The sequence below is a fragment of the Anomaloglossus baeobatrachus genome, chromosome 9 (genome assembly GCF_048569485.1).
Source record: "Anomaloglossus baeobatrachus isolate aAnoBae1 chromosome 9, aAnoBae1.hap1, whole genome shotgun sequence".
Taxonomy (NCBI): Eukaryota; Metazoa; Chordata; class Amphibia; order Anura; family Aromobatidae; genus Anomaloglossus; species Anomaloglossus baeobatrachus.
This window is the reverse complement of record NC_134361.1, coordinates 33848385-33861167: the sequence shown is the minus strand read 5'-3', so window position 1 is coordinate 33861167 and position 12783 is coordinate 33848385. Positions and strand designations below refer to the sequence as shown.

The following is a 12783-nucleotide window of genomic DNA, read 5'->3' as shown; positions in this document are numbered from 1 at the left end:
TCCCGGAGTGACTGTGTGTACACAGTGAGGTGGCTGTAAACAGGCAGAGAAGCCACCAGTGACTGGCCACACGAGCGGCTTGAAAATGTAGGTTTTTCCCTCAAACACCGAAGTGTTTCAGAGAAAAACATACCTGGCTGTAATGAAGACCTGGGGATCAGTCCAGGGGGAGAGAAAAGAAAAAAAAAAAGTTGCATACAATCTTACCTGATCGTACCAAACTCCTGGAGTGCTTCTGCAAGATCAGCCTCCACCACGCCATCAATTAACCCCCTCACGTGGACCACCGGAGAAGCCGGGGTCTTGTGAGGGTCTTCGTATCCCTCCTAGAGAGGCCAAAAAAAAACAAAAAAAAAAGTTATAAGTGTGGTAAACCAAAGTAGTATGTATCCAGCAGAGCTGGAGGCAGCGCTATAGAAACATGCAGAACCTCCTGGCAGAAAGCGAGCTTGGAATTATTGCTGCCATTACCATACAATGAAACCCCTCCGGTGACAGACATAGAAAAAAAAAAAAAAAAACAACAAGGAGGGTCATTATTAGATTTGCACTCCTTGCGTTTTTTTTGTTTTGTTTTTTTTTTTTTTATTTGTGGCAATCTTAACTTCTGGATGTTTAGACTATATCTGTCAGGGGTATAAAAAGGAAGAAAAGGAGTACTAAAGGGCCAACCATAATATCAATAAATATCAAAACCAATGCCTTGTGGTATCAAAAATATGAACAAGTTTACTGCACATTAAATCAGACAATGGTAAAAAAAAAAAAAAAAAAAAAAAAAAAAAAAAAAAAAAAAAAAATCACATAAAGTAGAGCGAGACATGATAAGCAGAAACTCAGTCCCAGATAAACATTCCCAAGTAGGAGGATATCTGCCCAAAATAGCAATATAGCAATATGGGTAAGCAGCACCCTGAGATTATCAATAGAGGAAAATTTCCTCATACTACAGGTACATAAATAAAACAGAGCTGCTTACCCATTTGAATTAAGTGCTAGGTGCTAGGTCAGTGCCAGGGCAGAGGTCCAAATGACAATAGAAGCCCAACACGTTTCGCTGCATTGCTTCTTCGGGGGGGGCGAGGTGTGCCCTTTAGTACTCCTTTTCTTTTTTATATTTATGCAATTTTGGAGTGGCCAAAGATTATTATTACTTTGTATTCCATCTGTTACCCAGAAAATTTTGATCATATATATCTGTCAGGGGGTCCACACTTCACTGTGCAGCTGTCAGACCCCCAAAGAGAAGACAGACAGGATTTATAATCATCAGTGTCTGCCTTCTGTGTCACCATGTACAGCACTGAAGAGCCATGTATGTCAGCAAGCACCGACACCGCATCATTAAACAAAAAAAAAAACAAACAAATCAATATGATGTAAGACTATAGACATTAGGTGGCATGTGTTGAAAAAAAAAAATAAAAGTCTATAAAAGCATGAGTACAATAAAACCGGAATGATCAGGAACAGGGGAAATACGGTGATCCTCAACTGGTTAATTTGTGCCGCCCCCCCCCCCCCCCATCATTAAGTTAATTTTCGCTACATTCACCTGTATTCCCTCTTTTTGGTAATCGTGGCCAAATCTTGTGTTTTTCAGATGTTTGCAGCAAATTCAATAGTGACTTTTTTAGCACAAATATTCTCTAGTTCATCCTTTGATTTGCTTTTTACAGCGATAAAGATTCTCAAAAATTATAGACGTGACTTTTGCAACAAAAGGAAAAAAAAAAAAGTACAAAAAAGGTTGTTAAAGACTAACATTAAAAGCATCTTCACCATCTTGAAGAATTACGCAAAAAAAAAAAAACACAACAAAACCCCATCAATATTGAAATATTAAATAGACTTGGTGCCACACAGCTTTGCAAGTGGCACGTGCCATGTCCTCCAGTAGCCACCAGTGAGCGCAGCGAAGATAAGAGGGAGCGGGATCCCCTGTATCATGGCGGCATCCTCACTTTTACGTGGGCCACCTGCTTAGTCACAACTACAACTCCCAGCATACCCCAACTACTACCCAACAGCTGGAGGGATGCGGACCCATCATCCAGCTCTGTACAGAGCCATCACCTGCACAAAGCCAAGCCCTGGGGACCCACCTGCAAATCCTCCCTCATATTAGGCCTCTGCCTCCAGGGGGTTGCATCCCTGGACTGTCCCAGTAAGGACAAGAATATGCCCAGCGAGGACCGGCCTCTGGGGAGAAATGTGATGGAGGGTCAAGTCTCCTCCACTAGAGAAAAGCGGAGAGGATGTGGAGCTGGACCAGCGCAGTGACTCCATTGTCCGCATCAGTGGGCCACCAGAAATCACTAAATTAGGAATACCCCTGTCCCTCTGCTGCGGTTTTAGTAACACAAGCAGCGCTTTATCCCTCCTCACCAGGTCCAGCAGCGAGTCTCCACCATTGCTACAAGTGTGTTATTAAAAGCATCCATTAGTGTTGCAGACAATCACTCGCCAGACATTGATTGCAGCAGGGGTGCGCAGAGCTGACTACAGAGGAGTCTGCCAGGTCAAAATGTATGAAGAATTACCAGTAGTAAACTAGAAGGGGAGGGTGTCCCCAATATTCATAATTATAGCACCATTTATTCCACGGTAAAGTGTTATACATAATAAACAAAGTAAAATACAAGGCACAGACAGGTACAGGAGGAGAGAGGACCCTGCCCATGAGGGCTCTGTCTACAGGGATGGGTGAGGATACAGTAGATGGGGTAGAGCTGGTCATGCAGCGGTATAGGGGACTGAGGGTTACTGCAGGTTGTAGGCTTGTCGGAAGATGTCAGTCTTCAGGTTCCTTTCCAAGGTTCCCACGGCAGGTGAGCGTCTGATATGTTGGGGTAGAGTGCTCCAGAGTATGGGGGAGGCACGGGAGAAATCTTGTATGCGATTGTGGGAAGAGGAGATGCGAGGAGAGTAGAGAAGATCTTGTGAGGATCGGAGGTTGCGTGCAGGTTGGTACCGGGAGACTAGGTCACAGATGTAGGGAGGAGACAGGTTGTGGATGGCTTTGTAGGACATGGTTAGTGTTTTGAACTGGAGGCGTTTGGGCAATGAGAAGCCAGTGAAGGGATTGGCAGAGAGGAGAGGCCGGGGAGTAGTGGGGGGGGGGGGACAGGAGGATTAGTCGGGCAGCAGAGGATAGGATAGATTGTAGGGGTGCAAGAGTGTTAAAAGGGAGTCCGCAGAGCAGCCGGTTGCAGTAGTTGAGGTGGGAGATGATGAGGGCATGCACCAGTTTTTGCAGATTCTTGGAGACAGGTTCCCTTTAACCAGATTTGGTGACTAAGCTGCGGCCACCACCAGTGGGCTGTTATGTACAGCATTCTAACATGCTGCATATAAGAGCCCAGGCTGCTGTGTACAAAGTAAAAAACACCTAAACTGTTGGTGCAGTGCAGACTGGTCAGATGGGTGTCTCCGGGTGCCGCCTCTTTCAGCCATCTTTGTCCTTCTGAAGCATGGGTGCATGATGAGTCTACGTCATACACACAGGCCGGTATTGAGGTCCTGCGCAGGCGCACTACAATACTTTGATCTGCCCTACTCAGGGTAGATCAAAGTGCATCTGCGCAGGACCTCAATGCTGACCAGGAGTACAAAGATGGCCGAAAGAGGAGGCGCCGGAAACAGAACAGAGACGCCCATCTGACCAGTCTGCACCGCAGCGACCATTTAGGTGAGTAATAAAGTGTTTTTAACGTTCTACACAGCGGCCTGGGCTCTTATATACAGCATGTTAGCATGCTGTATATAAGAGCCCACTGGTGGTGGCCGCAGCTTATAGGCCCCAAATCTACTCACAGGTTCCCTTTAAGGAATGTAGGAATCCTGGATATACTGGAGCCGGCAGGAGAAAGAGCTTGGATGTGATGCGTGAAGGCGAGAACAGAGACCAGGGTTACCCCCAGGGCGGGAGCCTGCGGGACTGGGGGGAGAATGAGCAGCCATTAGCTTTGATGCATAGGTCACGTGGGCTATGAATGAGATGGGGAATTGTATGTCCATGTTCAGTTTTAAAAATGGAGCAGAAAGAAAAAAAAAAAAAAAAAATGAAATAGCAGCAGACATTGTGGGATTGTGGTATCCGGTCCAGAGCGAGATCTGCACAGCATCAGCATAAATGTATGGCCAACGGGGGCTGCAGCTCAGATTCATTGCCTTGAAGGGATGATCCCTTTAAGAGCAGCCTCTACTCTATAGGCCTGTATGCGCAGCACAAGCATGGCCGGCAGTGGAGTACAGCCGGCAGGCAGTGGAGCTGGTCAGCCCCGGGGTCCTCGTTAGGCCCCTCCAGTCCCCTGTGCTTAACCCTTCGTGCACAGCCTCCCCCAGGCTGAGGGTAGACGCCTCAGTTACATTCATCAGACATACTAAAATGTGAGCTTCCCCTTTAAATCATGGAGGTCGCACACTAGCACGATCCAGAGCATCCCCATGACAGCGCCCCGCCGCATTGTACAAAGCGCCGCGACAAAACATGACGGAAACTCCTTCCTCTTACCGCCGCGGTCGCCACGTTGTCGTCTGTTCCGTCCGTCTTCTGCCTCTTAGGGGCACGGCCACCCTCGTTCCCGTAATAAGCTGACCTTCCTCCCACAGCTGCAGTTGCCGCCATCTTCAGCGCTCCGCCGGGACTGAGGGCTCCGTAACATGGCGCCGGGGCTAAACCGCAACCGTCCCGCCTACTTACTGCCGTCTGATTGGTCAAAAGGAATGTCATTCCGATAACTAATCCATTCATTGGTGGGAAACTAACGCCAATCAGGAAACACAGCGGCTTATTGGCTACAATAAGAAAGGCGGGAATTTAACGTCTCCTTCTTTCATTGGTCATAAAACTTGTCAATCAGGTCCTTTGTCCCGGTTTTTCTGCGTTGTCATTGGCTGTTGTCGGTGAAGCGAGATGAATTATCTGAGGAGATGAGCCGCCATCTTGTGCGTCCTCATCTAACTCTGTAATGGCGTCTCATTCATTAGAAAGGCGCTAAATTTGGTTGAATAGCTCTGTGGTCATGTTTGTGACTGGAAAATTGCAAAATAAAGTGAAAGCTATGAATATTAGCAATGGTTTTCATTACAAAGCATTCTCCACATACCCAAATACACAAAGATATAATGGTTGAGAAAGAGTGATACTATTGACGTGGAGTTTGAAGCGGATCTGCTTCAAAATGTGCATCAAAGAGTATTCAAAAGCTACGTTTTTATTTTAGAGCGGATCTGATATAAAATCCTCAAAAAATGTTCAGGAATTTTGTTCAAATCTGAGAATTCCACTGAAATAAGTATTTGATACAACAGAAAAACAGAATTTCTCCAGATCTCTCAGGTCACTCCTCCGTACAGAATTTCTCCAGATCTCTCAGGTCACTCCGTACAGATCTTCTCTAGATCTTTGAGGTCACCCCATGATACAGATCTTCTCCAGATCTTTGAGGTCACCCCATCATTCAGATCATCCAAGTCACTCCTCCATACAGATCTCCAGATCTTTCAGGTCACTCCTCCATACAGATCTTCTCCAGATCTTTCAGGTCACCCCATCATTCAGATCTTCTCCAGATCTTCCAAGTCACTCCTCCATACAGATCTTCTCCAGATCTTTCAGCTCACTCCTCCATACAGATCTCCAGATCTTTCAGGTCACCCCTCATACAGATCTCCAGATCTTCCAGGTCACTCCTTCATGCAGATCTTCTCCAGATCTTTCAGGTCACTCCTTCATGCAGATCTTTCAGGTGACTCCATCATACAGATCTTTCAAGTCACCCTATCATATAGATCTCCAGATCACTCCTTCATGCAGATCTTCTGCAGAGCTTTCAGGTCACTCTTTCATACAGATCTTGTCCAGATCTCTCACGTCACTCCTTCATATAGATCTTTCAGGTCACCCCTACATACAGATCTCCTCCAGATCGTTCAGGTCACTCCTCCATACAGATCTCCAAATCTTTCAGATCACTCCTCCATACAGATCGTCTCCAGATCTTTCAGGTCACCCCTTCATAGAGGAGGAAGAGGTGAGCTGTGATTTCACCTATTGTGATTGGTGGATCCTGTGTTATCTACTGTATTTAGAGTTATTATCAGTCATTATACATGAGGGTAAGGAGGTGAGCTGCGATTACTCATTTTGAACGGTGGATTCTTTATTTTCTAGTGTATTTAGAGGTTATCAGTTATTATACAGTAGGAGGAGAGCTGTGACATCAACTATTGTGAATGGTGGATTTGTTATCTACTCTATATGGAGGTGTTATCAGTCATCATACAGGAGGAGGATGTGAGCTGTGACGTGACCTATTGTGATTGGTGGATCCTGTGTTATCTACTAAATATAGAGGTATTATCAGTCATTATACAGGAGAGGGATGAGGTGAGCAGAGATCACTTATTTTGAATGGTGGATCCTTTTTTTCTACTGTATATAGAGGTGTTACCAGTTATTGTACAGGAGGAAGAGGAGGAGGAGGTGAGCTGTGACATCAACTATTGTGAATGGTGGAAATCCTATATAAGACCAAATTTTAAATGAGTGGCTCCACTCATAAATGTAAAAAACCTACAGAACATATGCGTGTGTAAGCCATATGATTAAAAATCTTTATCTTTATTCAAACAAATTGTTAAAAAAGACATACATATTTTTTGTATGTCGTCACTGTTTTGTGACTGATGCGACTGATCCGTCGCAGGGAGGAGAGAGAGGAGAGGGAGGGGTGAGAGGAGAGGGAGGGGTGAGAGGAGAGGGAGGGGTGAGAGGAGAGGGAGGGGTGAGAGGAGAGGGAGGGGTGAGAGGAGAGGAGAGGGAGGGGTGAGAAGGGAAGAGAGAGAGGGAGGGGTGAGAAGGGAGGGGTGAGAAGGGAGGAGAGAGAGGGAGGAGAGAGAGGGGGGTGAGAAGGGAGGAGAGAAGGGAGGAGAGAAGGGAGAGAGGGAGGAGAGAAGGGAGAGGGGAGGGAGGAGAAAGGGAAGAGAGGAGAGGGAGGGGTGAGAGGAGAGGGAGGGGTGAGAGGAGAGGGAGGGGTGAGAGGAGAGGGAGGGGTGAGAGGAGAGGAGAGGGAGGGGTGAGAGGAGAGGAGAGGGAGGGGTGAGCGGAGAGGAGAGGGAGGGGTGAGAAGGGAAGAGAGAGAGGGAGGGGTGAGAAGGGAGGGGTGAGAAGGGAGGAGAGAGAGGGAGGAGAGAGAGGGGGGTGAGAAGGGAGGAGAGAAGGGAGAGAGGGAGGAGAGAAGGGAGAGGGGAGGGAGGAGAAAGGGAAGAGAGGAGAGAGAGAGGAGAGAGAGAGAGCAGGGAGAGAGGGAGGAGAGAGAGAAGGGAGGAGAGAGAAGGGAGGAGAGAGAAGGGAGGGGTGAGAAGGGAGGGGTGAGAAGGGAGGAGAGAGAGGAAGGAGAGAGAGGAGAGAGAGAGGTGAGAGGAGAGAGAGGGAGGAGAGAGAGGGAGGAAGGAGAGAGAGGGAAGAGAGAGAGGGAGGAGAGAGAGAAGGGAGAAAGGGGATAGAGGGGAGAGAGGAGAGAGGGAAGTGAGAGAGAAGGGAGAGAGGGAGGAGAGAAGGGAGAGGGGAGGGAGGAGAAAGGGAAGAGAGGAGAGAGGGAGGGAAGAGAGAGAAGGGAGAGAGGGAGGAGAGAGAGAGAAGGGAGAGAGGGAGTAGAGAGAGAAGGGAGGAGAGAGAAGGGAGAGAGGGAGGAGAGAGAGAAGGGAGAGAGGAGAAAGCGGAGAGAGAGGAGAGAGGGAAGAGAGAGAGAGAGAAGGGAGAGAGGAGAAAGGGAAGAGAGAGGAGAGAGGGAGGAGAGAGAGAGCAGAGAGGGAGGAGAGAGAGCAGAGAGGGAGGAGAGAGAGAGGGAGGAGAGAGGAGAAAGGGAAGAGAGGAGCGAGAGGGGGAGGAGAGAGAGAAGGGAGAGAGAGAGCAGAGAGGGAGGAGAGAGAGAAGAGAGGAGAGAAGGGAGTGAGGAAGGGAGAGAGAAGGGAGGGAGGGAGCAGAGAGGGAGGAGAGAGAGAAGGGAGTGAGGAAGGGAGAGAGGAGGGAGGGAGGGAAGAGAGGAGATTTTTCTGACCAGAATTAAATTTACAGTCAATCTGGTCATGCCTAGAGTAAAAAAACGGATCCGTCGCCTGATTCCATCATTTCACGGATGTCGATGGATTCCTGCGCCCATAGGATTCCATTAGAACTAGACAACTTTTTTCGACGCACAGTAAAAACGTTGCATTCTGCGTTGCTTCCGCCCGATGGTCAGGCATTCCACGACTGATCCGTCGCGGGACGGATACAACGCAAGCCCATCAGTCGCAATCCGTCGATATTACAAGTCTATGGGGAAAAAACTGACTCCTGCAACTTATTTTGCAGGATATCATATTTTCTCAAGGCGACGGATTGTGACTGATGGAAAAAGACGGAAGTGTGAAAGCAGCCTAGGGTCAAGTTGATAGGACATTTCTTACCCTGGCGTGCAGATCCACCCAAGAATACAGAACAGAATGGCGTCCAGCTTCACCCGGTATTTACAAATATTCACAGTTTTATTGATTTCCAGATACAATCTATGAAAGGTGCGGAAAAAGAAAAAAGGTACATAACAGGTTTCATACATAATCTGAATTCTTAGATCTGGTGCATGTGATCCACCCAATACAGATTGTAGTGCTGCATGTCTTTGGGCGTTGTAGTTTTTGCAGCGTGTATTGGTCTGGCTGTATTTATGGATGAGAAGAGTCCTGCTTACATGAGACGATGGGCCGCCGACAACGATTATCTTTTGCGCTGCACAAAAGATCATTTTTCCCGATGAATGAGCGTTTTGCTCGTTCTTCCTGAGATCAGCGGCGGATTTACACCGAAAGTGCATCATTAACCCCTTCAGCACCCGGCGATTTTCCGTTTTTCGTTTTTTCCCTCCTCTTCTTCCAAGAGCCATAACTTTTTTATTTTTCTATCAGTATAACTATATGAGGGCTTTTTTTTTTTTTTTTTGCGGGACGTCCTTTTGAGCAACACTTCATTCTGCCACATAATATACTGGAAAACAGGAAAAAAAATTCTAAGTGCAGTGAAATTGCAAAAAAACATGCAATTACACAATTGTATTTTTAGTTGTTTTTTTTTATTCACCAAGATCACTATTTGGTAAAAATAAAAAGTAAATATGATTCCTCAGGTCGGTACAAGTTCGTAGACACCAAACATGTATAGTTTTACTTTAATCTAAGTGGTGGAAAAAAAAATTCTGAAGTTTGTCAAAAATAATATATATAAAAAAAAATTACGCTTTTGTCGCCATTTTCCAGGACCCGTAACTTTCTTATTTACCAGGATCTGAGGCGCAGTGAACGCTTAATTTTTGCGGCTTGATCTGACATTTTTAACTATACCATTTTTGGGTAGAATCGATGTTATAATCGCCTTTTATTGAATTTGATTGCAGTGTTGCGACAACCAAAAAAAACAGATTTTTTTTTCTGGTTACGCCCTTGACTGATCAGAATAATTTATTTTCTAATTTTGATTGATCGGTCATACCAAATATGTTTATTTTTTTGTTTTATTTTCAATAGGGAAAAAGGGGGTGATTTGCACTTATGGGTTTTTGTTTCATATTTTTAAAAAATTGTGGGGTTTTTTTTTACAATTTTTATTGATTATTCTATTTATTTATTTATTATTTGTAATTATTATTTATTTATTTATTTATTGATTAGTCTATTACTAGTCTCCTTAGTTGACTTGAAGCTCACAATGTCCGATCGCGATGCCTTGGAAAAATGCTGATCTCCGGTGAATGCCGGCGCTCAGGAGACTCCGTCATGACAGTGACAGGTGTCATCAGATGATCCCCGGATGTTAAGACAACCCATCGGTGCCCCATGATCGCATCACGGGGCCGGTGATGGCGGCAGGGAATTGAGTGCTCCTTGCCGGAGTGTATTAAATCTCGCGGTCAGAAATTGACAGCGGGATGTAACTAGTTAACAGGAGCGAGTACAATGAGTTTTTTGTGCCGACTTTCCCAATAGACTTGCATTAGATATGGGGGGGAAAAAACGCAGATAAAAGACGTAGAGGCGTTTATAGAGCGTTTCCGGAGCAGAAATACACCAAACACATGTAATCCGCACCTAAGTATATCAAAGTTTTGTCAAAGCCAAATATGAGGAAATATCAAAAACAAAGCAGCTTTTTTTAAAGCATGACATGCTAAAGAAAAAAGAAAAAAAAAAAAAAAGCAGCGGCAACAATGCAAGTGAAAAAAAAACAATGCACACAATAAAATAACCTAATTTAAATAATAGGTGCAAAAATTACTTCGGTTTCTTCCCACACTCCAAACATACACAGATAAGGAATTAGATTATGAGCCCCAATGGGGACAGTGTTGCTGATATATGTAAAGCGTTAATATAATATTTATTCATTTATATAAGCGTTGTGGAATACATTGGAACTATATAAAAAATAAAGATTATTATTAAACTCTGCAACATCAAAAGCTCACATGTTGGGTATTTGCATATTTTTCTGCTGCAAAGACCAGATTGTTATCAGGAAAAATACTGTGTAAAATATCCACATTTTTTCATACTTTGTTACTTGAGTAACTGGAATGGGTGAAGAACACAAGAGGAGTGGACATGCTGAAAAAAAAATAAAAAAACCCAACAAAAACCACACTGTTTAAATCCACAAGGAAAAAAAAAAAGCAGCATGTGCAGGATATTTCAGAAATCTCATTCACCTTTCTGTTATTGTACAATGTGCGTTTTTTCTCCACTGTAAGAACGCCACTTGTGAACAAGCCCTTAGAAAACATTCTAGAGAATATTTTTTTGAAGCAATAGTAGTGGGGCTGCAAATTTAGAGAGTTAGGCTATGTGCCCACGCTACAGGATTTACCGCGGATTTGCCACGGATTTTGCCGCGGATTTACCGCGGATTTGCCGAAAATCTGCAGCAGCAGCACTTCCAAGCCATTTCAATGGCATTTTGGAAATGCTGTGCCCATGCTGCGGATTTTTCCGCTGCGGATTTGCCGCGGATTTTGATCCGGAAAAATCTGCAGCATGTCAATTGTTTGGTGCAGATTTGGTGCGGATTTTTGGTTTTGAATGGGGAAAAAAAAAAAAATGAAATCCGCATCAAAATCCGCGGCAAATCCGCGGTAAATCCGCGGTAAATTCGCGGCAAATCCGCGGGTGCGGATTTGCCGCGAAAGTCGCGGATTTTCAGGCAAAAAAATCCGCAGGGACATTCTAGCGTGGGCACATAGCCTTATGGTAGATTAAAGGGAACCTGTCAGGTGCAATATGCACCCATAACCACGAGCAGTTCTGGGTGCATATTGCTAATCCCTGCCTGACCATCCCTGTATACACCAGGGATCTTTAGAAAACGTATTTCTAAAGATCGTTTATTATATGCTAATGAGCACAGGGACTAGTCACAAGGGCGTTACTTCCCTTGCTAATCGGCTCCATTAGCATGGAAGCACGTCCCTATGGGCGTGCTAACATGATAAAAGGGCTGAATCAGCACAGAAACTAATGTAGCGCCCTGGAGAACCAGGTACACACACACTCAGGCCCCCACATTCCACCAGTTCCCAAGGGTTTCATCAGCCGACCTGGAACCCTAGTCACCCCCCCCTTAGGGCAAGACAGGCACACCAGTGGGCCTGACCAGGCGGTTGGGACACGCCCACCTAGGGGTCTAGACAGCCCAGGGCGGGAAAGCAGCGAGTTCTAATGAGATGAATCTGTAGTTCAAGTTGAAAGGAGGTGGGCTGGGGCTGTGTGCGGCTCCAGCAGAGGAGTTCAAGTTGAACGGTACCAAATAGGAGCCCTGGTGCCTCTGGCTAGGTGGCAGACGGTAGCCATAGTCTGCAGGAGACGGGAAGACGGCCGGGGAATCCAGAGTGGACCGGGACAGGGTAGTGGCCCACCGGTGCAGCTACCGGAGAACCGACCGGAAACCGTACGCACGGAAAAGGGGTACTCGGACCCTGAAGCCGGGACCGAAACAAACGGCCCAGCTAATTCACCGATTGAGGGCAGGATTATAGGTCCTGTCCCACCTTAAGTCCCGAAAAGTAGACAACCACCCACAGAGAAGAGATAGTGGCCACCGCCAGGGCCTGTAGATCCCACGGGTCAGCGTCAGACGGGCACGGTTCCCAAACAAATAACCGGGAGCGGGAACCTACGTTACACACCAGGTAGTCCCATTTTCTACAAACAGTGCAGAGGAGAGAGACTTGGTTACCACACCCGAGTGAGGACACCGATACAACCGTCAGTGGAGGCCGGCCACCACCAATTTGGTTTACCGAAGGACTGTGTACTACTTCTCATCGTAACATCCCCGGCCTGGCCGGGTGCTCCGGCCCCTGCACCATCACTCCTCAGTACAAAGGCCCTGGGCCCCAAGGCATCCATCCCTACCCACGGAGGGGTTAACAACAAGCTGCCATTACATCGCCCCCGGGTGCTCCCCAACAGCAGCGGTGGTGCTACATCTCACCACACACCATGGGTGGCGTCACAGACAACCTCCCTTGTAAATAAAACCCCCCTTTTCACTCATGGGCGGCGGAGCGCTGCTCGAGCCTCGGTCTGGTCACTACTCACGGAGGTCTGGCCCCCGCCCGCGACACTAACACCATTGGGACTAGTCCCTGTGCTCATTAGCATACCATAAAGGATCTATAGAAACACTTTTTCTAAAGATCTCTTTATCTCTGCTAGTACAGGGACGGTTAGGCAGGGATTAGCAATATG

The 12783-nt window shown here is 46.4% G+C and overlaps 1 protein-coding gene across 2 annotated transcripts in view; it reads right to left on the bottom strand.

Annotated features, from left to right (window-relative positions):
• Positions 1-4664, bottom strand: part of HNRNPL (heterogeneous nuclear ribonucleoprotein L) — a 33091-nt gene extending 28427 nt beyond the window's left edge. For both annotated transcript variants that reach the window (XM_075323508.1, XM_075323509.1), the window contains exons 1-2: positions 4517-4664; positions 208-326 (exon numbers count right to left, since the gene is read on the bottom strand). In XM_075323508.1, the coding sequence (XP_075179623.1) occupies positions 208-326; positions 4517-4630 (233 nt within the window). In that variant the 5' untranslated portion in view covers positions 4631-4664. The remainder of the gene's footprint in view (positions 1-207; positions 327-4516) is intronic.
• Positions 4665-12783: the final 8119 nt, after the last annotated feature.